At 47.8% G+C, this 26,011-nt stretch overlaps 2 protein-coding genes across 5 annotated transcripts in view; one reads left to right on the forward strand and one right to left on the reverse strand.

Moving 5' to 3' along the window:
* Nucleotides 1-1,663, reverse strand: part of Pka-R1 (protein kinase, cAMP-dependent, regulatory subunit type 1) — a 31,990-nt gene extending 30,327 nt beyond the window's left edge. Inside the window, exon 1 of one of the 2 annotated variants that reach the window (XM_050173961.3) lies at nt 1,468-1,663. In XM_050173961.3, the coding sequence (XP_050029918.2) occupies nt 1,468-1,569 (102 nt within the window). In that variant the 5' untranslated portion in view covers nt 1,570-1,663. Of the gene's footprint in view, nt 1-842; nt 1,006-1,467 lie in introns of those variants that run through there. The other variant, XM_055067833.2, reaches the window with a different exon arrangement.
* LOC126525940 (leukocyte receptor cluster member 8-like) lies at nt 1-25,389 on the forward strand. Of its 3 annotated transcripts, none has more exons than XM_050173920.3 (14): nt 1-354; nt 6,741-6,971; nt 7,828-7,888; nt 9,356-9,767; nt 11,441-11,600; nt 12,274-12,318; nt 12,800-12,943; nt 14,072-14,548; nt 15,363-15,533; nt 17,984-18,227; nt 18,428-18,631; nt 19,539-19,668; nt 20,545-20,752; nt 23,332-25,389. In XM_050173920.3, exons 1-14 carry the CDS (start codon nt 305-307, stop codon nt 23,489-23,491), a joined length of 2,697 nt encoding a protein of 898 aa, XP_050029877.2. In that variant the 5' UTR covers nt 1-304; the 3' UTR covers nt 23,492-25,389. The 3 variants fall into 3 exon arrangements, with proteins under 3 accessions (XP_050029877.2, XP_054923805.2, XP_054923806.2); XM_055067830.2 differs by having other exon boundaries at nt 15,366-15,533; XM_055067831.2 differs by lacking the exon at nt 1-354 and adding an exon at nt 1,742-1,841.
* Nucleotides 25,390-26,011: the final 622 nt, after the last annotated feature.

Below are 26,011 nucleotides of genomic sequence, written 5' to 3' on the forward strand. Positions count from 1 at the left end.
CATTTTTATTTTAGTGCGAAAGAGCGCCAAGTGGCGGACTTATTTCCTGTAGCGGATGCGCGAGCCTGAATGCGCGAAAGAAACGACTGCGCATGCGTCGATGATCGCCTCGCGATCTGTGGTGATATGTGCTTCTTGCGAATGAGTCAACGTTCGTGCTTTTTCTAGGATCAAAAATCGCGTTTAATTTGGGGCGTCTTGTTGTCGGGTTTAATTTAGCTCTTGGTGTTCGCGTTCTCGTTTGCCCATGTTTAATGTTTTCTCAGGCTAGGTCTTTCAGAAAAGCGTCGTCGTCGCATCCCTGATGGCCGCTGTGCAAGCGTTCGAGCAAGCACCGACCGCTATTCCCTGGGAGTAAGTGCTTTTCAGACAAGTTGTTTCTGTTCACTGAAGTATTCACTTAACGTTCACTGTCCGCGTAACGCTAATTCGAGTAAAATACTATTCGCCTGACGTAACGCGTGCTGTGAACTCGGTTGGTAAAGATAGGCCTAAACCTAAACGTGGGACTGCTGGCCTACCGGGGTCGTGTCGCAGACAATTTTGTGTTGTTGTTGCTTCTGCCGATTCGGCTCAAGACTGCCGGTCCGAAAATGCAGCGGCGTATTGATAATTAACTGCCGCAGTTCCGTTGTGAAGCTACGTCTTGCGCCTCGCGTAGCGGGTTAAGGATTTTTTTTTTTTTCTTCCTGTATATATCGCGCCTGAATTTCAGCGCGTGGATGCGAGAAAGTGCTCTGCGCTACGACCGCACTACGTTTTCAGAGCGGCGCGCCAGCATTTTTTGGAAACAACACAACGTATGCTTGCTACATCGCCTAGCCGTCTTTTGTTGCTCTTACCTGGCTCTCCGTGGGGCGCCTCTGTACAAGCCACTCGGTCAACTTGGAGAGTTCGCCTTGATGGAGAGCCAATGCTTCACTCCCTTCGACGTTACTCGCTGCTTAGTTGTCATTAGCGGTGCCAACTCGTTAGCTAGCTCCGAGCGGGCGTTGGCTGGACTGAAGTACCGTACAAGGGCTTGCTTGACACGCTTTGTCCAGCTTCGTCTTCGAAAGCATAAAGGGGGGGGGGGGAAGCAGAGTCTTGGCATTGTCTGCAGGACTAGCTACCGCTACTGCTGTAGTGTCACCACTCAAAGAAAGAAAAAATGAAAATGCCGCGCGCTTTGTTGTTTCGCACCTGTGATTTTTGGTAAGCCATCGGTTTGTTTTCGGTGGCAGAAACACGCGATCGCCTTCGGAAAGCCCCGACCGTTGGGAGACTTGGCAGTTGCCTTGTTTTGTCATTCTCTGGAGTTCGTTATGAGGGACACAGGAAGAGGCGTAAATCGGAGTTGAGCACGTCGCTCGAGTCGTGACGGATGAATTACACCATACTAACAAGCTAAACGCACCTGGAAAATGCCGCTTCTTCCGGAGCTACCCCCCCCCCCCCCCCTTCCTCAAACACAATCGGCGTACTCACTTTCGATGCGGAATAGCGCGGTGTTGCTGGCATCTGAAGCCGGAGGTCCGGCCTCCGCGCCTGCTTCGAAAGTTCGTCGGGCGTCGAAGTGTCGTCTGCCATGTCGATGGCGCCTTTCAGTCACATTGCCTGGGCGAACTGATGTGCACGTCCACGACGCTGCTTCGCGACAGGTCTGGCCGCGCCCGATAAGAGGCCATCTCTACGTCACGTTGCAAGACAGGCCTCTTAATCTTGGCATGCCACCTCCCCGTTCTCTTGTCAGGGACGTGCAGTACGAGTGCTTATCTTTGCGAGCGACGGTAACGTGTGAAAGACAATTTTGCTGGCGCCTTCGAAGTGCGGTGAGGGGACGCGCTTTCTGGCTAGGATTGGTGAGTCGTGCGAAGCTTTTGCTATGCTAATGCGTGCTTTTGAAGTTGGCTCCGAGAGCACGAATACGTGAAGCTGGTACTGGTAGCGGAGAGGATTGTCTCGGTGCATGGAAGGCCTGTGAAAAGAAGCAAGCGCAGTCGCGTAAACCTCTAGGCTCATTGTAGTGGTTGAGGCACTTTCTGCGCTTGCGTCTAAGCGTGGCGGTGGTCTATGTGCAACCTTTTGAAATGGCAGTTTGGTGAGATCGTGACACAATTTCGGAGAAGCCATGCAATCAGAACTAATACCGTACATTGCCTTACACTAAGGAGTCCCTCGTAGTTGGTATGGCGAAATATTTTCCCCACCATTTGCACACAATTCTTCCATGTAGAACTATTGTCATTGCATTTTACAAGCAGTTTTCCCTGCACGTATCTGTCAAGATAAGACATGGGAAGTAGTGCTTGCAAATATCGTACATGATTTGTTAAACCTTCAAAAATGTGCAGAGAAGCTTTTTTAACAAGCAGTCAAAGCTATTGGAGAGCCCATTCTCAAGTGTCGCAACAGAGGTGCTCAGAACTAAATGTGACGCAAAAACCATGTAGGCAGTAGCAAGCCATCTTGAGCCACCATTGAATCCAAGAGAAGCCAGGACTCTTGTAGAGTCTCCTGCTGTTTGCAACACCAGGCACACTATAAAAGGTCAAATTGCACATATGCATGCCAACGTGCGAAAGCTCGTGCCTCGTGCATGCACAGATGGTGCAGGACAGATCGTACACGTCGAAGTGCAGTGCGAGCACAGATATGTAATGTTTGTGCACGCTAAGAAAGTGTTGTCCAACATGCACCACCCATGGCTCCCACTGCTGCATGAATTCTCGTGATGACTACGTTCTCATTCGCCAGGAACTATTGAAATGAGCATTCGCTTTCTCTAAACTTGCCTGAAACATTGTTTATGAGCACATAGCGCCTCCAGTTTTGTGAGATCGTTCGGCGATTCCGGCAACTGTAGGCCTAACGAGACATGTCCGCTTAGCAACAACAGGATTATGATGGCTAGAGGAGTAGGTGTGCCGACTAATCCATGGAGAAAGAGATACATGACCAACCCTTCTGGAGCTTAGTTCGCCACTTCCCCACATCATGACGGAAAAGTGGCGCTGTGCTCAGTACAGTGGTTCTCAGCGACGCATGTCGTCTGGTACTTGTGGCAGACGGCAAACAACAGATAAAGCACGCAGTGAAAAACTAATCTGTAGCCGTCATTATGTGAAACAAGCTACAGGTCTCTATTGTTGCATGTTTGTGAGTTGCTAAGTTGAAGCTTCTACGACGAAAAGGTTGGCAGCATGGTTAGCGGAAACTCATCTCCAATGGCAAATAAGCGGAGTCTGCACCAAATCGTGGCGATTTCTCTCCTTCAGAGAAGGTCAACAAGCACATTTATTTCTTTACTCTGAATATTAACTCACGCAGGCCTAAAGCAGCATTGTTCTCTGCGCCAGCAAGAGCAGCAGCTGACACCACTTGTTGGCGAAGGACACTTTTAGAAACAGTTCCTCCAGTGCGATTTCACCCATGTTGTGGACTAAGAAATGTTTACCAAAGATGCCGTAGTATGGTGCTACTGCTGGTGTCTATACTATGATGCCCGAAAAGGGAACATTATTTGAGACTGCAATCACACGTCATTATGACCACAAGCCCTCGGAGAGATCAGAGCAAGAAGCTGCGGATGAACCCTGCACAAATTACGTCAACATTTCTGTGCCGGCGATTGCAGAGCTTGTCATCGCATACTGTTGCATCACGCTCGGTCACTGCAAGTGGACAGTTCCGCAGCTGCTGCATTTTCTCATTGAGCAAAATTAGTTTATAACATCACTCTCAATAAACCTCCTCTGCGTTTGCATTCCCGTACGTTAAACTAAGTCTTAAAGGGATGCCAAGACGTCCCATAGAGGTGCTTGCGTTTAATGTACGTAAGGGGACAAACACTATTCTAAAGCTGTCGTGTCTTTTCCACACAAATATCGGTGCTCTGGTTGCCTCCCAGAAATACGAAACTATGCCTACCAAGGCGAAAAGTTGAGCCAAGTGGACATGCATCTTGTAGGTTTAAACAGCCATTACCCACAAGGCGCAGCAAATGCAAGGCCTTCAGGCACAAGCTTTCACACACCGCTAAGCATACGTGTAGGTTATGCAGCAATTCGTTTCATATGTCGCTACTACATTATCACCCTCTGCTCGTGTCTAACTGGTACTGGTGAAGCGGGAATTGGAAACGAATTGTTGCATTATTTTGTCCCACTTTATGGTTTCAGTTTTTCAGTTATGCAGTGGTTGTGCAATACAAGGTTAGCACAGCAACAAAGCTCAATTATGGTGTGGTAGCAAGACCAGTGCAGAAAGGCTGCCCTGGTCTTCAGATTGTTTCACATCCTGTCGCACCACAATAAGTACAAACCATCTAGCCCAGCAACTGGCAGTGGCGCGAAGATCAACTTCTCGTATCCAATGAGTGACAGAGTAAATAAGAAACGCAGTTGGCGTACTGCCAGAGGAAACAGTTGCTGAGCCAGAGAAACAAGTTTGTGTGACTGGGGACTGGGGATCATATTGACTGGCAAGTCTCTTCATAGTGAGAATGCCTACACTATTAAAAAATATACTTGCACTTTTTGGGGTGTATTTTGTCACTGAACAATAAGTTGCTTGCATTTTCTTTCTCAAAAACTTATCCGTCCCAATAGCAGGAAGAAGCTACAAAGCTTTGTCCACCTTGGGGGGCTTCTGTGGAACTCATTTTTTATTTGCTACTTTCCTGTCAATAATGCCATTTGTGCCAAAGTACCTGGGATTGTTAAAAAAAAAATCGCCACCCAAACACTCCGTACTCATGGTGAACCAGCGAAACTGAAACGTGCGGCCCCGATGTTAATCGCTGGGTTAACCCTGACAGTTCATTAGTCTTTCTAAATTATTGGTTACAACTTCGTGTTTCTTAATAAGGTTACACAAATGTTTGGCTTGGGTGTCACATGCCGCATACTATGCTTCGCATGTTCACATCATGGAGGAGCGTATTCAGCAGTTTAGTGTGTTTAGTAATGCATTAATCACAACGGTTAGTATGTACTAGCTTTCTTTTTTACCTAGTGACACACCGGGGCCGCATGTTTCAGCTACGCTGGTTAACCATGTGTGCGGAGTGCTTGGGCGGTGGTTTCTCCCGCGCATGCGCTTAGGGTTGTGCCGGAGGAGTTTTCGGCACACAAGCTGCAGACGCACAAATCGACTAGCCACATACAGCTTCACTGTAAAAAGGAAAGACATCCAAGATAGATGACCATTGTTTGGGGACAAGATAAGCTTCAAAGGTTTCAAACTTCTCCTCAGTGTGTAGTTAAACTTTCATTGCCCACTTCATCAAAAGTACAGTGGATGGTTGCAGCTCGCATTGCACACGTGCTAGTTTGCACAATTTTATCATTAAATGCCCGAATTATAGGGCGGCTTGTTTATTTATGATTATGGTATTTGTGGCAATAGACTTACGATTCTTCATTTGCGTCTAGTATAAGGCAGAACAGATTTCAAAAAATGTGTGCAGTCGCTGCCCAGTTTTTCAGAGCATGATCTATCAGGCCTGTCAATTATTATGGACCTATCCCAAGCAGCTACACCAACTTGTAGAACCAGTGTATCACAACACCAGCAGCAATTTTGGTCTCAGTTACATGTTTGTGGCGCTGAACCTTCTTAATGCTGCTATGAAGAGCAGATTGCTTGTTCGTGGTGTGTGTACCACCTCATGTTACGAATTGTAATCAACTGTCAATGAATATGTGAAATTTACATGATTTTATAAGGTACTGGAGGCTTCTTTGAAAGTAAGTCAAGGTGGCAGAATTTCTCTTAGTGGCATTTTACGAGCTATCATAATTACAAAGCAATTAAGTTTCTATTCATCGTACAGTCGGTCATGCTGTGTTTCTTCACAAAAAGAGTTGAATCTGGTACGCCTTCTGGTCTACAAGAGTCGAGATTCTACCACGGACTTCTCAGTATTTCACGAACCCCTTTCAGTCTTTCCCAAATTGCTGTGGGGCTATTTGAAACTGTTTGACAAATAACAAATCATGCAAAGCTTCAAATAGCTAATTATATTCTAGCATACTAGCATAGGAGTTTCCTGCGGTAATTTTTGTTGGAAACTATGCCATTTGTTCCTTGCGCTTCAACTGCCTGGATCGTAACTACCACAGGTAAAATAAATTCATGGGTTTTACGTGCCGAAACGATATGAATGGGAGGCCCGTCATATTCGGGGAGACCAGATTAATTTTGGCCACCTGGGGTTCTTTAACATACACACATCGCACGGCACACGGGTGTTTTTTGCATTTCACTTTCATCTAAATAAGGCGGTGGCAGCCTAGATTTGGTCCCGCGCCCTCAAGCTATGCAACGCGAGAGCCACACCACTCCAACACAGCAAGTTCATAGACTGCCAGGAAATTCTCATAACAGCATTCAAGGAATTTGAAAATACCAAGTAGACTTCTTGTTTCAGATTTGCAGCTAGAAAGACAAAATAATAGTTTTTCTTTTCTCTAAATTTTCTGCAATAGCTGCAAAAGTATTCTGTTCACCTATGCGAAACCGTTTCTTCGTACCAGATGTATACAGTGCGTGTAGGTAGCAAGCAACAGGCAGGCATTGCAAACGTGTAACGCCGTTGTCTGAGCAGGCTGGTCTGATTGGCTACGATCCAGTCGGCCAAGGGCAGTACGGTGTCGTTGCCTCGGCCCTGCATTAAGTGTAGGTTAAAAAAAAAGCCATAGTTAGGGACAAACCTATGTCCATGAGAGTGCTGATCCGAGACTCGTTTGTGTGCGCAGTAAACCAGAAAGCAGCAAAGAGATGGAGGCTGGCGTGCCCGTGGACCCAAGCCAAGCTTGGGAGAATGCGCGCAAAGCCCTTGAGAAGGTGCAGACTACCAACGGCAAGACTACAACTGGCGCTGAACAGATGGCTGCTCCTGGCTATGGTGCAGGCTTCGGCTACCCCTACTGGCCAGGCCAGCAGCAGCAGCAGCAACAACAGGGATGCATGTATCCCGGCTACATGGGGTGTGTCACCGTGGCTTTGCTTTTTTCGCTGGTTCTTTGGTCAGGGTACACTGGCAGGGATGTAGTCGTATTTCTTCCATCCTCATTCTTTCAACCTCCTGGAATTAAACTTGTGGACCGCTAATGTGGTTTTGAATTCGACCTTGTGCCACCATCTGGCACATTGGGTGGTTAATGCTAAGGTTGCCTCAATTTTCCGATTTAACTGCAGCAAGCTTACCGAGTGATTACACCTTCAAGAAAGAAGTTTTGGAGGCAGTGTAATACATTTTAGGCGAGTTGGTTCTTGGCACTGGGCTCTTCTAACGAAAAATAAGTTTTCAGGCAGAATGCATGAACATTTGATTTGCACATTGAGAGTAGTATGGCATCTTTAGAAGCGCAATTGACGCAGGTGTTGAGTGTCAGCCGTGTTGGTACCACATCTTTTCCCGTCTTTAGCACAGGAACTTCAAAAACAATGGACAGCAGAGGACTCACACCGGCGCTGCTTTCTCTGCATTACACACTAGAAAAGTTAGATGGGTTCAGTATATTCAAGAAGCATCAGTGCTTATGGCAATGCCTTATACGTTGTGCAACAGTTTTCTTCTTATATGATGTTTGCTTTTTTGATAATACCAGTCGCGCAAGCATTTACTTTATTTTTTTATTATTATTACTATTCAGTGGCTTCAACTTATCGAAGCTTTTGTATTGGCAGCTCCTTTCGGTGTTCGAAAGCATGCAGATTCGTTGCTGTGCACTCAAGTCGTTTTTAGGGACCATAATTTCACATGGCATTGCGACATTTATGGTGCTCGCCTTTGCTTATACTTGCAGCTCTCAAATTTCCGGAATTGACCTTTTTGCGCAGGTACAATGGCTATCCGGCTCAAGGGCCCGGAGGTGCCGGCTACGGCTTCTACCCCCATTATGTGAGTGTTCTGTTCGCATTGTGCTTGCTGTATGCAGAAGCTTACCTCTACCTTAGTAGCAGCGCACAGACATTGTGCGGTTAAAGTGACTACAGCAAAATAAAGTTGCTTGCAGCAACTACTTGTATAGTTGAAGTCCCTTACGGCAAGTGTAGGCACTCTTTTCTGATCGAATTTGTGTGATATGGCGAAAGAGAAATTGTGTAGTAAGCAGACCCAATTCGTTCACACTAGTAATTACCTCGGTGGTACTGTATTCCCATGGTGGCAGAGCATCGGTTAAGGAACTCTCGTAGACTGTGTCTTCAGATTTCTCTCTAGGTAGTGTACTGTAAGAAAATCTATGTATGCGCGTGTCCTCAAACAAGGTTATTTGTCCCTTATCTTGATGGTCCTCTTTCACTGGCTGTTGCTTTCTGGGCTCTGGTAGTCCCTGTTCTTTCTTAGTCATTAGAAAAGAGAGTGTAATTAATGTAAGGATGTGTTTTTCCCTCACTTATACAGTCAGTCTCAGATATATCAAACTCAGACTGGTCTAATTATTGTCCGACAAAGAAAGGTGTACACTGAGCAAGTAAAACTTGTTAAAAGACAAGGCATTTCGGCTTCCATACGGAAGCCTTGTTCACAATGGGGCAAAAGAGGTTGAGGTGCCTGTTTAAATAGGTTTAAGCATATGGCGCACGCACAGCGCGTAAGACGGGAGGGTTCGTTCAGTTCGATTGAGTGTATTTCGAGGGACTCCAGGTACAGACGTGGCTTCCAGTTTCTTTCATATCCAATTAGACTAGACTTCATCCAATCAATATTCTGCACAGTTGTTGCTGCGTGCTCTGCCAAAGCATTTGAAGCCACTCTTACCCACATCATCTTGATGTTGGCGCAGCTGCTGTTTAAATTTGCCCGTCTCCCCTATTTAGAAGCAATCGAACAGTTGTGGAACCCCCTTGAAACTCTCATGCAAAAGTATAGCAATGTACTGCGCTTACATTGAACTCCCACTCACTGCCAGATTCAGTATGTTAAACTGTGCGCCACAGTCACTTCAAGTACCAACAAACTTGAAATGGCACTGTTTTGGCAGGTGGTGTCAAACAAGATATTGAATGTAAAGGATAGTGCATGCTATGGAGGAAAATTTGGGAGGGTGCTCGCAGTTTTGCTCGATGCACATAGGGATGGCTCTTGCAAACTGCAACCATTTGTTATTGGCAAGAGCAGATTGGCACTCTTATTCAGTTATGGAAAAGGCCTCCCAAAAATGCTTCACTGCCGGTTTTTTCCTGTTGACAAGAGCTTTCTGCCAACGGGACTTTCGGATTCTGCGATTACAATTTGAATTTAACAATGCCACCACACGCACACATAGTGGAAAGAAAAGTAGGAAAATTCCTGATGGTTGCAATATTGCGTCATCGAACTTGTTCCAGTTCTGTGCTGCAATACCTTGCTCTTGGCACCTTTCAGAACATGTATGGTGGCGGCTACTTCCCGGCGTCGGCTCCGGTACAGTTCCCGCAGCCTGGAGGCGGGGCGGCCGCTAACAACGGTTCCCCCAAGTCCGGCCCATCTGTCTCTTCGGGGGCACCGCCACCCCCTCCTGGGGAGCAGGCCCCTTCCGAGAAGGAGGGCACCGCCTCTGAGGCGCCTTCGAGTGGCACCTCACCCCAGGTGCAGCAGCAGCAGCAACAACAGCACCAGCCTCCCATGGGATTTGGTGCACCAGGCCCCGCTCCTGGCTTTGGCCCAGGCTTCAGTGCAGGCTATTGCCCACCGGCTCCTGGCTATGGCTTCTACTATGGCTACAATGGGATGGCACCCAATGGCGAGGTTGGGCCCAGGGGACCAGCACAGTTTGGTGCAGGCATGCAGGGAAAGCGTGAGTGGAGATGCTTGCACTAGTCTTGGCTCGGTGGGGTGCGTGGTTCCTGCATTCTCACATGAATTACGGCACTTTATGTTGGGATAATTGTGATGGACACAATGAAAGCTCACACAGGTAATGAAGGAAAACTGCAGAGTGCACTGCACGTGAAACTGCGTGTGTTCAGTATGTGTCAGTGGTTTCTACATCATGCAGGAAAAACTACCGTATTTACTCGCATAATGATCGCACTCGCGTAATGATCGCACCCCTAAATTTTGTCGTCAAAATTTGATTTCTTTTATTTCCCGCGTAATGATCGCACCCCGAACTTGCCGCAGCGATATGTCGTGTGCTAAGTCTAGCTAATAATGATCGCGCTTACCATCTGTCGAATGCTACGCGAATGACTCTTCAAGACAAGCCAAGCGGCCTGCACGCACCAAACATTAAGTAGATGCCTCATTTCATCACTTTCATCACTTTCCGCACTTCCATGACAAAATGAGGTACAACCAAAATCGCCTTTATTATGGGTTGGCTTTATAATGGTTGATGTCAACAAAAACAATAAAGACGCATTTCGATTCTTTTCATCTGCTTTTGCACTCGTGAGCACGCAACAAATCGCGCGCGGCAATGATAGTAGCCACGTTCACTCTGATAGGTTAAAAGTGTACCCTATTCATACGCCGACGCTTGTAACACAGCTAAGATATTCGCCCACCCTTAGCGGAAACGTGCCGTATTAGGATAGTAGTGAAGACAGATGCCGCAGTTTCCGCAGCACGTCGGCCATGCATTTCTATGTCACTGGCAGTTAAGCGCGCCCACCTGCTTCTGTCCCCTCCAAGTGGACATGGCTACGTTACTGCCGCAAACTTGCCGATATTAATGATATTATTCATCACTGATACGGAAGAAACTGTTTCAATACACGTAATGTACTCACGAGAAGAAAAAAAAATCGCGTTCGGCGCGTTCGGCTTGCTCCGCCGGCCGCCATTTTTGTTTTGGTGTCCCGCACCCGCAATCTCGCATCCCGCAGCAAACGCGAGGCGAAAAGAAAAAATTTTTTTTTTTCCGCGGGAAATTTAACCCGCGTAATGATCGCACCCCTGAATTTGCGTTAATTTTTCTGACAAAAAAAGTGCGATCATTATGCGAGTAAATACGGTAAGTTCTTAGCCATGTTCATAGTAATATGCTGCATTTTCACATGTATAGCCCACAGCTAAAGCTACCTCAATGGTGTTTTTCACTGGTCGATTTGATGTGTGTTCATGCTTTCCACTGGTCATTTCGAATTGACTCGCCTCACACCAGATCGCTCTCAATTGCTGTGCTGCTGTGGCAAGAATTTGGGCAGAAATAGGAGGCGCATGCATTACTTCAGTGTTCGTGTTCATTGGGGCCCGCTGGCGACTTTGGTTGCCATGGAAATGTACAGAACGAAAGTTTGCCATCCGGAATCTGTTTGTGTGATGTGGGCATACAGACTTCTGGTATGAACCTCTGCGGAGTATTTTTGCTCTCCGCGCTGTCAGATTTGAAGTCGAAGCACTCGCTCCAGGATTTCAGTGGCCACTCCAGATCGACCAGTTATAAAAACACCACCTATCGCTGTTGTGCTTATCTTGTTTAGTGTTCATCGTTTTCACTGCGTTTCCACACTGTCTCTGTTCCAGAGGCACCTGGTGCGGGTGGCGTCCGGTTCAACCTTCCCAAGCGTGGCAAGTTTGGCGGGCGGGGTGGTTCTCGTGCCAACGCGTTCCAGCAGCAGCGCATGGCACAGGGTGGTGGTCAGCGGTCGGCCGCCGATGCAACTCAACGCCTCGAGGACTGCATGTGAGTTAGCCTTGGCACAGAGGCACAGAAGCCGCATAGAAAGGGGCACTTGGCCCCTGCCTTAGGTCTTTGAGCCCCTGTTTACATGATGGTCAACAGCAGTAGAGTTTTCGCATACTATTACCGACAATGGCTGCCCTGACTGTGCATGCACGAAATATACTGGAATGGATCTCGCCAGTTACCATGATTAAGTAGCAACAAGCAAGAGCCCAGGCTGTCCACTTTGGTTCTAATTTGTTCGCATGACTCTCCACTGTGACAGCAGCAAATATGAAAATGGGCCATCGCAGTCTTATCTCTTGCTTAAGGGAAATATGTTAAGCAGTGTTTTGTAATTATTGTGATCGGTTGTGTTATTTTGATGCTGCTAGGCCTAGACGGGCAGAAAGATGCATCAGTTTCCACCTAGCAGATGGTGCCACAGTTTTGCAGAGCATCGGTCAGTGCTAGACACTAACAGTATTGTATAGAGTGCATAAAGTGGACTTTTGCCTTGTGGAAATTGTACAAGGCTTTCGTTCAGGCGCCACATTTCACAGTGCCGCACTCCGCAGCTGCATACTGCTACATTGTAGGGCACAGTGGGAGTCACGAGCTATGCAGCGCTTAGGCTTATTTCTGATGCCATGTGCTCTTGTCTGGACTAAGGAATGCTGCTCTCTCGTTCCAGGGCAAACTTGACTCCACACGGTGGGGACTGGCCTGAAAGCCTCAAGTGAGTGGCTCTTTGCTTCTGGGTGATGGTGACGGGGCGGGGACAACTTGGCATTCTGTCAAACTGCTACGTAAAAGCCAGAAGTGACTGAAGCCAATGAAAGCATGAGGGAAGTTTGGGTGGTTTCAGGTGTCTTTAAACATGTCTTCCAATTATTGAAGAGGGCAAGTCCAGCGAATTGGTAGAGCAGATCACTGAGGGAGCCGGAGCGAATGCCAAGATTTCGCAATGGCCTGCTCTCGCAGGACCACCAACTACATCATGATGTCGCAACATCTGCACCTCCAGAGAAACCAAAGCTAAACTGGACGTAGAGAAGCTATTATAGCGAGTTATTGAGAGTGCTCAGAGGCTCGCCAGTCTATCTAGGGATTCAAGGTCAAGGGCGTTCGTTTAATGCAAAAAGAGTCGAAAATTTTGTCAGTCCTTGGCGCTCAAATCATCCACGTGGCTTGACAGTAGCATTGCCATTTTTTTGCAGGCGGTATGCCATGCGTGCCTTTGGCAAGTGCAAGTCCGAGCTGGATCGAGATCAGGTGGAGATTGTGCTCAAGGGCAAGCTGACCAAGATGTACCGTGATGGTGCCATGTGGTCCATAGACTGGGACAAGGAACCACTACCCAGGTGAGATAGCCGAGAGTTTGATGGAACGATCATCTGGTTAGTTAGCGTGGTAGCACTGGGTAGCACAAAAAGCGAACAATTAGTAACTGACCAAGTCGGGAATGTTAACTGTTGCGAAATCTGTGCAGGTTCATTGTTGACAGTGCAGCGTGCACACTGTCGTAGTGGGCTTATTAGTGTGGCAGGCGACTCGGAGGAAATAAAATTAGGACACGGTACTGTCTCTATGGCACCTAATACTATCAAGTGAATAGCTACCTTATTCATTTGAATCTAGGCCTGTAGGTTGTGTGTTTTTTTTTTTTCTTTTTTCTCTCTCTCTCTCTCTCTCTCTTTTTCAAGTAATCATTCCCCAAACTCTAGGGTCGGCTTTGATTCAAGGATAGTAAAAAAAACTCGCCAGTTTTTAATTAAAACTAATAAATATGGTGCATAGCTAGAGCCATCTAAAAAAAGTCAGTATCGCAGCTGCTACTAGCCACGCCAGTAGCCAACTGTAGTACACAAGCGATGTCGCCATTTCGGCCTGTTTTGTTTTGACCATTGCGTTATCGTAACGGCACCGAACAGGCAAATCCATAATCGTGCCGCTGTCAAACGAAAAGTGCTAGCCGCAGATACATAGTCAAACGTTTGAGCCATGAGCGACTTCAGCACCGATGAGAGAAACGTCAATGTTGGATGGGGCAACGGGAGATGCTTTCTGTGTGCGCAGCAACGAGGATGGCATTTACCAGACCACAGCAGTGATGGTGACATGAAATGAGCTCGGCTTGTTCATTTTAAATAAATACCGTGAGTGCTGTGAATTTTTGTGAGTGCTGTTCTCGCCCTTTTTTTTCCCCTACATTCGAGATTTTTCTGGCTTCAGACTTTCGGGGGTCGGCTTAGAATCTGGGCCAGCCTACATTCAAGTAAAAATGCAATACCATGCCCAAGTTATTACAACTCTACACCTCGCATGCTGCGCTCAGGCTACAACAGTGTTTCCGTTGCATTGTGAACAATGAACCTGTATGAGTTACGATACTGCGAATATTGATTAGCCCTAAATTGATGCATTGGATTTCCTCAGCACTGTGTGCAAACAATCATCTGCTTTTTTTTTTTTCTTGCATCTTTATGCAGCATCCACAGTGAGCGTCTGCAGCAGGAGCAGCAAAATACTGGGGCGGGTACAGCAATCGGGGCTTCTGGCCCGGAGGGTGCAAACAAGGTGGGCAGTGGCGCAGGGCTCGGCCTGCCACTGCAGCTGCCGCAGTTGGGCAGCACGGGTTCCTCCAAGCTGCCGAGCCCGTCTAAGCCGGGCTTGGGTCGGCGGCTGGGTGGATTAATGGCCGGGCGGCTGGGCCCCCCGCAGACCACACCCGCAGGAGGTGCCGGCGGCAGGCTCTCCTCCTCGGCCAGCGGTGGCGACTCGCCGCCCGGTTACATACCGCTGAAGAGCAGTGGCGGTCGTCGGGGCGACTGGGGTCGAGGGTCGTCGTCGCGCAGGTCTCCCCGGTCTCGTTCGCGGTCTAGGTCCAGGTCGTGGTCTCCCAGGTCGCGCAGCCCGGCCCCGACGCATGCCGTGGCGAGGGACCGTCGGAAAAAGAGGCGTTCGAGGTAACTAGAAGTTTGTCTTCGGTGAAAAGCGACGGGATTGGAGAGGTTGTGTGGGAAATGGGTGCCTTTGGTGTTTCTGGCTGCAGTCCTATAGAGTTCTCGAGCCATTTTGTTTATCCTGTCGAAGTGGGCATGGCAAAAGGAGCGGAAAGAGGAAAGCCGTACCTTCAGTGTAATTTTATTGCTACTCTCAAGTTACACTGTCAGAGAGCCAGTTTTCTCAAAGTAGCATCTATAATTTGCGAAGATTCCTTTTCCGTAAGGGATATATGGACAAGGTAGCCACTAAGGTCGTGTGCTTCTGAACTATATCAGCCTTTTGAAAGCTAGTTCACCCTACTCATGCTCTTCTCATTGTTGCATTGTCTTAAACGAAACATTATTACAGCCTTATATAGTAGCATTGTCACTTAATGGTGAACAGCTGTGTTGGCACACTTGAAACTTACTATGTTCACTGTCCAAAAATCCATGCCTCTGTGTTAAAAGAAAAGTGCTGCTCTACTGTTCTTGCCCTTTGCCAGTGTGCATGAGGTAGCCATAAGCCTGTAGCAAAGGGGTTCAACAATGCGGGCGGCTTATTTACAGTCCACGATTCAGAGCCGTTAAAAAGTGTAGATCTTCTTCATTGTTTCCCTCACAGTGTCTGGGTGCTGCGACACACACACATAAATCTGCCTTTGTGGGGTGAACGCTGCGATTTAATGTGTTCCGAAGCATTGCGGTAGTGATCGCAGAAATCGCGTGGCACTGTTTATTTGAATTCTTGCGTCTCTTTCACGCCGCTCTGTGTGTACGTCTGTCTCTGGCGCAGCAGCTCCATGGAGTCAAGCCCCAGCCCAGAGGTAACTCGTTCGTCCAAGAAGGTTCTCAACTCGAGCGTCTCTTCCTACAGCCACGGGGGAAATAATGGCGGTGGGAAAAACAAGAAGTCTGGCCAGGGTGGCCGCAAGGCCAACAAGAAGCAGAAGAAGCAGCAGCAAATGTGAGCCCTGTTCAGCAGTTCCGTCATTGAAGCGAACCTTGCTTGCAGGCTTTCTCGCATTTCAATTTGAGCGTGAGGCTGGTTTCAGTGAAGTCGAAAAGTGGGGATCAGGACTACCATAGATGCGGCCGATTTGCCAGGATCTGCAAGCGGGGACCTGTCTTTTTTCTTTTTTTTTTTTTTTTTTTTTTTTTTTTTTAATATTCCTTAACTTAATGAAACTAGTCTTGTACATTTTCTGAGGTTTATTTGGACGTGCAACCACATTTACTATAGACTAATCATAATCCTAAAGAAAATGAAAGTACTTCGTTGTTTGCTTGAGCAGCAAAATGAAGACAACTCATTGTGCCGTTTCAGTAGACACATGGCTAGGTACCAGAGCCATCCAAAGTGTTTGGGGTCAAAATGTATTCTGCCTATGATTAACCTCGCATAGGTAAAAAACAAGCTTGCTGTACTGCAAGAATTCTGTAAGTTCATCCTGCCATTACGGTGCAGTCTTACTCATAAGCAGATAAGCAATTGTAGAATTATTCGGGGGGACAAACTGACATAAAGGAAGCTAGCACAGGCAGTGAATACATACAAAAAGCCAGCAAACTTCCAAAGCAGCATAGATTAGGAGCAGTGCGAGTCAAAGTAATTTTTAAAAGGGGATTGAAACAGTAATATCTAAGCAATCTAGGAAGTTTTGCTTTGGCAAAACTAGCATTCACCTGCAAATTTGCAGCTAAAATGCTCACTGCAGTTGAAGTCTCAGTAGCTAAATGTAATGCGTGTGATTGATATCTATGCAAGGAAAAAACACTGCTCCATAGTGCTGCTGTTGGCAATGTTATCGCGATCATGGCAGTAGGTACTTCACTGAAGTATTTGGTATTATCTGGTAGCATTTGGTGTCATTCCCTCGGAAATAGACCACCTGGATGTTCCGACAGCTGATGCCATGTCTTTTGCTCTGGACTTCGCGTCTGCTAACCTTCGGCATGCCGTCACAGTATCTGCGACGAAGGTTAGCACCCCCGCCCCCTCATAATCATTGATGTGCATGGCGCATCATAGTCGTAGTTGCTTTTGCACCATAAAACCCTACATAACTCGTAATCATTGACACATTCGACTGGTTGTACCCGACCTTTCTGATAGTGCCAAGTCATGCAAGGCGACGTTACAGTCGCCGACCGTTTATTCGGACCTCATGGGAACTGCGGAAATGTCCGAAAAAGCAGATTAAGAAAAAAAAAATGAAATCCTTTATTTCCACGCACTTATTCGGGCTCTGCATTAGGCTTGAAGAAATCGTGAGTGCGCCGTTGCACGCTGTTCCGTTTACGCGCAATCAGATAAGCCTAAATCTCGGAGAGGGTCGCACGGTCACTATAGGCAGCTGAAAGCACAGTCACTGCTTGTGCACGCTCCGCATGCGACATCAGCGTAGCACATGGTGCGTCATCTTCCGACTCGGAGTCATCGTCCGGCGGTGCAGCATAGAGAATGGGTGCAGCAGAAACCTGACGAATGATCTGCGCATGTCAGTACAGCAGTGTCAGCACCTGTGAAACTCAAATGAGATGGTGTCCGGAATCGCAATGCAACCACTGCGCAGGTCTCGGCAGAACATTTTCCGCGTCAGTAGGGAGCACATCGGAAGGCGACAAATCTTAGGCCTCCCGGCACCCGCTTGCCGGCATTCCCCAGCACAGTCTGCGCGGGCACTGTCGGCGCCATGTTTCTGTACGCCGCGTTGGAACACCGAAACCTCGACACAGCACACAAAGCAAACACCACCGTACCGACACCAGTTGCACAAACGAAAAACGCGGCCTGCTCGCAGCGTCGTGCGCGAAAGAAACAAATCAGGTGCTGGATTGTCTTGACATGGCTTACTAAGCTGAAACCGGAACTGCTGTACGGCCACTCTATCGAACCAGGCAGAAACGATGATGATGAGCGGGGATTTCCAGTAGCGCCACTTCGTGGGGCAGCAAGGAGGCTCCGTTCAAAACAAAAATGGCGTTCAGCAAGTCGAACTATGCGCCGGTCAGAGTCGGTGCATGATGCCCTCGATCGAGTTGGCTGAAGGAGTGTCCGAAAAATCAGATGAGAGGTTGCAAGGTGTCCGAACTTTCGGCAGTTGTTATACATTATGGTCAATGGGGAGAACGGCGGTGCCGCGAAGCTGACCGAATAATCGGGCATGTCCGAATTTTTGGAGTCCGGAAAATCTGTCGGCGACTGTAAACTGTGTTAGGAGCTTGGTAGTCATGATGTGCCTTCAAGCTTAGTTGCCCTCTCAGGAGCCTTCTGAAACTTTACCAGAGCACTCTGAAACAGCCGTTCAAACATGCTATGAGTAAGCACAGTGCTTGACCGGGGCCTGTGCATGTTATCACAGCCTCGGCCTGAGCTTAGACGTCTTTTCTTTTACTTTCTCTGCGCTTTCCCAGGATTCAATTTCAGGTGGAGGAGGACATGGCGACCACGGAGAAGCTGCAGAAGCGTGCGGCGCGCTTTCAGTCGGAGATCTCTGCAGGCAAGAAGAAGCGGCCCTTCTCTCTCGTGCTCACCATCAATGCTGGCCCCAACCTGGGGCCCGCCTCCGGCGATGGGGAGACTGAGCTGGACTGGGAGTCCTTCCCCATTGTGGGCACCTGCCAGGACCTCGAGAAGCAGTACCTCAGGCTGACCTCGGTGGGTGCTCTCCCACTTTTTATCGACGTAACGTCTTGTCAAATGTAGCCCTGTAGTTTCAGAAAAAAAATTTTTCAAGTGTTTTTTGTCATCTTTTTCATAAGTATGCCACTTGTATTGCGAGTTGACCAGCCAACTGGTTTTTAAACTTAGCGTTGCTGTTATTTATTTCAACTGTTCGGTCTGTCTCGTCCACTCAGGCTCCCGACCCGTCGACCATCCGTCCTGTGGAGGTCCTCCGGGAGTCGCTGGACATGGTGAAGGAGCAGTGGCTGCAGAAGCAGGACTACCACTACGCCTGCGACCAGCTCAAGTCGATCCGCCAGGACCTAACGGTCCAGTGCGTGCGGGACCCTTTTACTGTGCAGGTTTACGAGACCCACGCCCGCATAGCTCTCGAAAAGGTGAGCACTTTATTCTCCCTTGATTTTTCGTCTTTTGACTTTTATTGGTAGCAGTGGTAGTGAGTTCGTGTGAAAGAAACGCAGCCATGATGTTTTTGACAAACCAGCAAAATTGCCTCCTGTCGGTTTTGAAGGCCTGTAAGAGATTTTGCCATGTCTGCGTGACACACAAACATCACTAAGTTCAACAGCCATGTCATTGGGGTGGTGACACAAGATTGGCGCAGCTTGCCAGCTGCAAGCTAGTTGAGCTGGCCAAAATTCACATGCGCATCTGGAGTGTGCCTTTTCAAGTTGATCGGTTTTGAGTGCAAGGCATTGTTGCTTCACTGTAGCTTGTATTTTCTCTGATCTTGTGCTTGGGGATTCAATGTATTACGATGTGGAGCATTAGAATACTTGAATGAAAGCATGGCCAACGAAATGGCCTGAGCACAAGGTTAATGTTTTGGTTTCTTCCCTGCGGTGTGGCCTCATTTTGATGAAACAGGGTGCAAGAACTCTCGTACATTTGGTTTCGGATGCACATTGGAGGGCCTCAGGTAGTCAAGAAAGTGTTCAGCACTCCCCACTACGTATGTCGCCATTCATAGCCTGTGTGTTGCATTGGGATGTTAGACCCCGTAGTTTGCTATATATCCATACGCCATGCCGAAAAAAAGCTTGCCATTGTGCCGTTATGGTTAAAAGTAAATTTTATATATCCAACAAAGTACTGCTTCTCGCTGTGGTTGCCATCAGGCCAGCCAATGCTCTTTAGGTCACCGTTGGAACAGGCACGCTACCTGTGCCGTGGCTTGTGCATGCTCGTTTTCAGACAGTTGTGTTTGATTGGATGTTGGTTGTACCAGGGACTATGCGCACATGCTAAAGGGAGTGCGTGCTTTTTTTTCTTTTGCCACCAAAGGGTGACCACGAGGAATTCAACCAGTGCCAGACACAGCTGAAGACCCTGTACCAGGAGCTTCACAGTGGTAACGCCCTGGAGTTTCTTGGGTACCGCATCCTCTACAATGTCTTCGCCAGGAACACGTTAGGTGAGAGCTTCAAACTCTTCAAGAATTCTGCGTGGGTACCTGATTGAGGCCCTTTGCTTTAGGCCTAGTTTGGTAGCAGCGTAGGAATTTGCACTGCATTGTTGTAGCACTGTCTTAGCTGCTTGTGCAGCTTGTTTTGCGCGTAAAAAGCATGTGAAAGAAACCAGGACATGCAAAAGGACTGTCTGTCACTGCGGTGAAGCATTTATTGTATGCCCTGTACCAGAGGGTCCACCTCAGGCAAGGGCTTCACCTGTGTGTCATCATTTGCAGCAGTTCCTTGTACAGCCTGCCTATTTTTCGGACATGCTCGATAATTCGGATGCCTGCGCAGAACCACCACGTGCCCCATAAAGCCAGTGTATAAGTACATCTAAAGTTAAGACGCAAAAACCCTTCGGCGTCCGATTTTCCAGTGCCAGACATTAGGGTGTCCAGCAAAGCAGCTCTTTTCGGTGTGTGAACTAATCGTTGCATGCAGGAGGGTGATCACTGCTCCCTGGACAAATCGAGCAGCTATCCTTCCTTCAAGGAAACGTTAAATAATTGCGCTTATGATGATGTCAAGCAAAAATGTACTAGAGAATTTTGTTGACCACAAGGCATAATCTTTATGTATGCTATTTGCTATCCAATGCATTTGCTTTTTTTTGTACCTTTGGTGGGCGATAAAAATATTCAATTCACACTTGGTTTTCATGGCTCGAACTTGCCTCGAAATTGAAAGTTCGATAATAGCACACCCCTAAAAGATGTGAATTCTGTGTTCCCACATGTATTGATCTGCTCTGTACAAACTGCTAGGATGAACTTGGCGCAGGCTTGCGAGTTGAGATGAAATTGGTCTTTCATAATGCTTCGGTCTCCTTCGTGCAGAGCTGAAGACTATCCTGGCGCACCTGAACTCGTCGGAGAAGACTGACGAAGTGGTGAAGCACGCCCTGGAGGTGTGCCACGCGTGGAGCCTCGGTAACTATGCGCGGTTTTTCAAGCTGTATGAGCGGCCGCCCAAGATGTCGGGCTACCTCATGGATTGGTTCGCGGTGCGGGAGCGCCGCAATGCGCTCAAGGCCATGGTCAAGGCGTGAGTACTCTCGTTCCCACCACCCTTCGCCCCCCTTTCTCTCTCTGGAGGCACTTTGCCGTGACACCCTACGGGGGGCACTGCAGTGACAAAGTACCCCCTGTTTAGCTTGGACATCGCACAGCAAGAAGTGCTCGTTTGAAGTTTCGAGGTGTTTTTCTTGCACAGCACAGCCACTTGTTCACCTGTTGCTTTTTGTGCGAGTGGTTGCCGGGGTTACCCCTGTCATCTGGAGAAACACTGTAAAAATGGGTGCGGTAATGCTAGGAGATGTGGCAAACTCGCGGCACAGGAGAGCATATTGTGCCAGCATCTGGTGTGGTATCAGCAATGAGATGTCGCTACTGTTGACAAGAAAGTATAATATGGCAGGCGAGAATAATGGTTAGTCTCAAATGAGCTAACACCGTGGGGTCTAGGAAATGTCGAGGGATAAGTTCGTTCACGAGAGGTGAAGTTTTGTCCCCGTCTGTACTGGCCTGGCTGATAATTATCAGAATGCTGGAGTCCTTGTAAGGCACTATTTGGCAACAAGTTCCTGCTTATGCGTACAGGCTACTGCTCCTTCCGTAAAAGCATGCCATTTGTTATTGAGGAGGAGTTCTTGGAAAGTGAGTGTTCATCTCTCTAGTGTTCTGCTGTGCGCTAACTGCACTTTGGTCACACTAACCGACACCAAGGCACAGTTGCATGCACATTTTAAGTTTTCTGCTGCTTTTGAGGGACCATACGAAATTAGCAGGCACATATCTTGCATTTTTTTACTAACCAGTGCTAGTTAACCAGTGCACTATTCAAGGTTTGCGTGTGGACCCTCGGGAGGACACCTTTGCTCTTTGTTGTGGATCATTGCCACGCAGTATGCTCAGAAGCGCTAGATTTTTACCAGTTCTTACTAATATCACCGCATGTTTGTGGTTAATGCACCTGCATGCTGCCCAAAATTGAGTGCATTCTGGTGGCTAATTTCCAGCATTCAAGACAACGCTTCTGTACAGGGATGTGCCTGTAGCTTCTTTCATTGGGTTAAAATGAGCGTGCATGTCGTGTGAAGCAGTTACTGCTGGGGACAGTTTGCAACACATTGCAATCGCATGATTGTGCCGTGAGTTCGTGCAAACGAGTGCATTTATCGAACGAGACAGCACGAAGGTTTTCACATCCTTGAGTCGTGAAGGAAGCTTACGTTGTTAGCAATGTGTGCTGTGGTGACGTTAACCCTCAGTCCATGCACCGGATTAGGAATTCTACTTGGGCTGTAGCGTCCTTGTTTGCACGTCCTGTAGATGGCATCCCATAACTCGCTTGCAGATGACAAGTTGAGTTACGTAGCACATGTACATTGGTTCATTGATCATATATAATATGATCTGTTATTAATTTCTTCCATGTGCATTATGTAAAGCAGTTTTCTACAAAGTTAACATTAAATATAGTGTGCAGCCTTTTTGACGAATTGACACATCGGGGCACAGTTTGGAAGACGCCGCCATTAGAACTTATTCGTTTTTTGAACAGTCAGAATGAAATCAATTGGTAGTTTCCAGTTTCAGCAATGTAATTTTGGTGGGAGTGAACTAGTTATTGAACTAATCAAAGTTCTAATGCCATTGCTTGTGGATACAGCAGAAGAAAAAAAATTGGCCATATTGTGATTTTTCATGACTGTCACACAGGTCTCCCTGCCAGCATTGCTAACTTCTCTGCCCTGCTAAAGCTACACAGATGCAGCTCAACTTATCAGTAGTATTATCTTTCGAACACACATTACTGTTAAAATTTTGAGCTTGAATGCCTGTTGCACTCTTTCACTGTAAGAGCACTTCATTTTTGCACACTGCGCACAATATAAAGGGGTTGTTGGGGACAGTGCTTCAGTAACGTCTTGCAGACGTAACAGTTGGTTTTGTAGGTTTGAGTGGTCCGATTCAACTGACGAATGCGGTGAGTATGTACCCCCCTTCACTATTTAGAATGAACAGCATACCCAAGACACTACAGCCTAGTGCCTTGTATAGGCTAGGTTGTCTGATATTCAGATGGAGGAGACCCTTTGCTGACTCCGTGTACTGACTGCTGTGAAGCCAAGGAAGCTGAAAGCTAAGACGGGCAGTGTCATGGTAGCTCTGGCCACTTCTGGAATAGTAGGCAGGATGCTTTTGTGGATTTCGATTATACCAGTGTCGGCTGAAACGGTGCCGAACCTGTCATGCTCAGTTTTGTAAAGAGGTTGTTAAACTTTACCTCGTTTCCGTACATGCAGTAGGAAGATATCAACCGGTTTTACAGAACTCGAGTAACCCTTCAAAACCTGTTCAGGATGTGTGTGTGTACTACTTTTATCTGTAATAATGTAATGCACCCATCTGTAGTATGAGCTCTGATAGCCAGTTGTTGCTTTGATGAAATAGTGATATTTTCCATATCATACTGGCATAGTTATAATTTCACACTAAGCCAACCTTGCTTCACAGCTTTTCTTTATGTGGAGACAGCTAGCCGGGTAACGCTTTGAACTCAAAGCTAGAGCTTTGCATGCGGGTGTTCTTGCTAACTGTTCTCATCCTGTCTTGTTGTAGATACCGCCCAGTTTTGCCGGTAGAGTATATTGAGCGTACGTTGGGCTTCGCCGACCGCGAGGACGTGCTCGCGTTCCTGGCCGAGCTAAACGTGACCCTGGCAGAGGACGGCGCCAGCGTCGACTGCAAAGAGTCCCTGGCAGCCGTGCTTGCCGCCTGAGCATCGGCTGCCGACACTGCGGTTGCCGTGGCGACAGTGGTGGTTGCGCCCTTTTCCTCCCTTCGCTCACTCCCCTTCTCCCCTTCCTGCCAACATCCTTTTGACCCCCCCCCCCAGCACCACCTTTGCCCAGGAGGAGGGGTATTGTGTGTATCTCCCTTCCTGTCCTTCTTTCCGGAAAAGCCCCAGAAGCAAGCTCAGCTGGGAGTGTGACCACTGTGTCACAGACTGTAAATATGCGCATTCCGTCCCCGCTTTCGGTGCGCCTGTGCTCGCAAGCGTCGGCAACGCGCGGGCCCCCATCGGGTGAGGCGGGCTGCTCGAGCAAAGGGTTTCCCGGACGGAAGACGTCGAGAAGGCGGGGGGTTCTCTTCCCTCGCCAGCTGCGGACAGTTGTGTTCCTGCCGTGGGGTGGGTGTGGGAAGCATGGATGGGTATTTCGTGTTCTCAAGCTGTTTGGGGAAGCGAAATTGGAAGCGCGCATTCTCTACTATCGCGATCAACCGGTTGCCGGGGCTTCGATTGCGCACTCGGCTCCGACGTGTGCCTCACGAACTTTTTTCGAGCTGCTTCGTCGGCCCAGTGTGCTGCTCGCTCTCGAGGGTGTTCTCACCAGGTCACGGCATTGGGGAAGGGGCAAAATTCAACTACTGCCTAGAGGAAAATGTCGCTCCGCCCCTGGAAGGGGCCTAAATAATACCCGAGGAGCGCGGCACCGGGTCCACTGCTCTTCACCTGTTCCAGCTCCGACCGGCGTCATTTTCTCCGGTCGACGTTCAAGTCATCAGCAATTGGTAATGCCTTTCGACTGCTGGGCCAGTCCTGGAATCTCATAGATCAACTCGTCAACTGCAGCAGGCTCCAGCAAGTCGTCAACGATGTCCTGGTGCAGCCAGTCGAGCCATTGCCAGCGGCCTAAGCTAGGTCTACAGCCGGTTCCCTAGATTTTATTGGCTTCTTTAATATCGCTTGGGACCGTTGGTGTAGTGGCTGGCAGCCGCCAAGTTGGCAGTCCGAAATTCTTTGCCACGCCTTACATGTCGTGCTTCAGAGCTCATTTGCACAAGAACAAGTGTAATTGCAACAGAAGCAGCTCGGCTGCACCCGACCTGGCAAGACAAAGGCCAGGCTAGCTAGCTTTTCTCACATTTCAACTTGTCGTGCAAACATTCAATACAGCACAGCCAGGAGGAGCTTGCCATGCTGAATGTCTAAGCTAAACAGTGCGCCCAGTATCTTTGGGGTGTATCAGCTGCCAAGTTCTCAAGACATCCCGCTTTCATCTTAATGATTGCAGTTGTCTGTGCACTGTTGAGAATCAGCGCAACAGTGCCAAACACTGTGCAGTCAACGTCGTGAATCGGAAGACGTCTTTCTAAGATAAAGGGCTTCTAGAAGTATCTGCTGGCCAAAGCAATGGCTCCCTGGCTCCTCCCAAGTCGCGTCAAGCCTCGGGTTCAAGCTGGGTCAACCGTGTTGCTGAAGCGCCGATTGTCACCAGGCTGCTCTTTGCGCAGATTTTCCAGATGGAGTCCGTCTACTACAGGAAACGAAGAAAACTGCAATCATGGCGCCAGCAAGATCCCGAGCCCTGCATTCCAGGAACGAAGATAACCACAAAGGTAACAAGTCTTGTGGCACCTATGTGATACGAAAGCCGGTGCTTGAGACATTTCACAAAATGCCTGCCCAGTTTTTCTTCAATCAGTGCTTGTCACTGGTTGTGTGTGCATAAGTTCTGCACATCAAGGACATTACTACATCTACCACTTCCCAGGAAGAGATGCAATGTGCTCATTCTGTACCTAAATTATGTAAATGTGTAAGTAGCAGAGTAAAAAACAGACCCTATATGTAAATGTGTACATAATGTAAATAATAAAAAGCAAATTTGTCTATTTGTTCAAAGTGATTTCATTATTAAGGTCTGTTGCCTCTATTTGCTGCATTAGGGGGAACTGCCGCATGTGCTGTATTTTAGGTGTCTTTTTCAGGCTCTATGTATTCAAGGGTCTCGCGAGTAAACATTAGAAATTTTAGTTGTTACATGGAAAGTTGTAAAGGGCTGCCTAGGGAGCAATTTATTTGGAGTATGTTTCAAATCAGTTCATAATTACTGCAAATAGAAGAAATTGAAATGTTGCCATGCTGCCAAGCAGTGGGCCTCATTGCCATCACTCCCTTTACTTCAACTAGATTCCAGTCATTACTTGGCAGGCAACACATTGTTGAAGTACTGCCATAGTAGTTGCCTCACGTATCTTGCAGTGCAGATTTTTATCTGACGCATATTCTGCGGTAATCACTACACCGAACGTTGCAACTACAGCTAATGGACGTAACGTTACATTGAACCAAGTGCTGTTTGTGCGTGTACCTTTGTGCATCCAGTATGTGTCGTACTGCGTTTTGGTTGCGAGCGCAAGCAGTAGTGGACAGAAATGGTCACTGCATTCAATAGAATCAGATCTGTGATGTCTTGAATGGAATAATTCCGTCATATTTCGCAACATAAAAGCA

Source organism: Dermacentor andersoni, chromosome 8 (genome assembly GCF_023375885.2).
Source record: "Dermacentor andersoni chromosome 8, qqDerAnde1_hic_scaffold, whole genome shotgun sequence".
In the NCBI taxonomy this organism is placed as follows: domain Eukaryota; kingdom Metazoa; phylum Arthropoda; class Arachnida; order Ixodida; family Ixodidae; genus Dermacentor; species Dermacentor andersoni.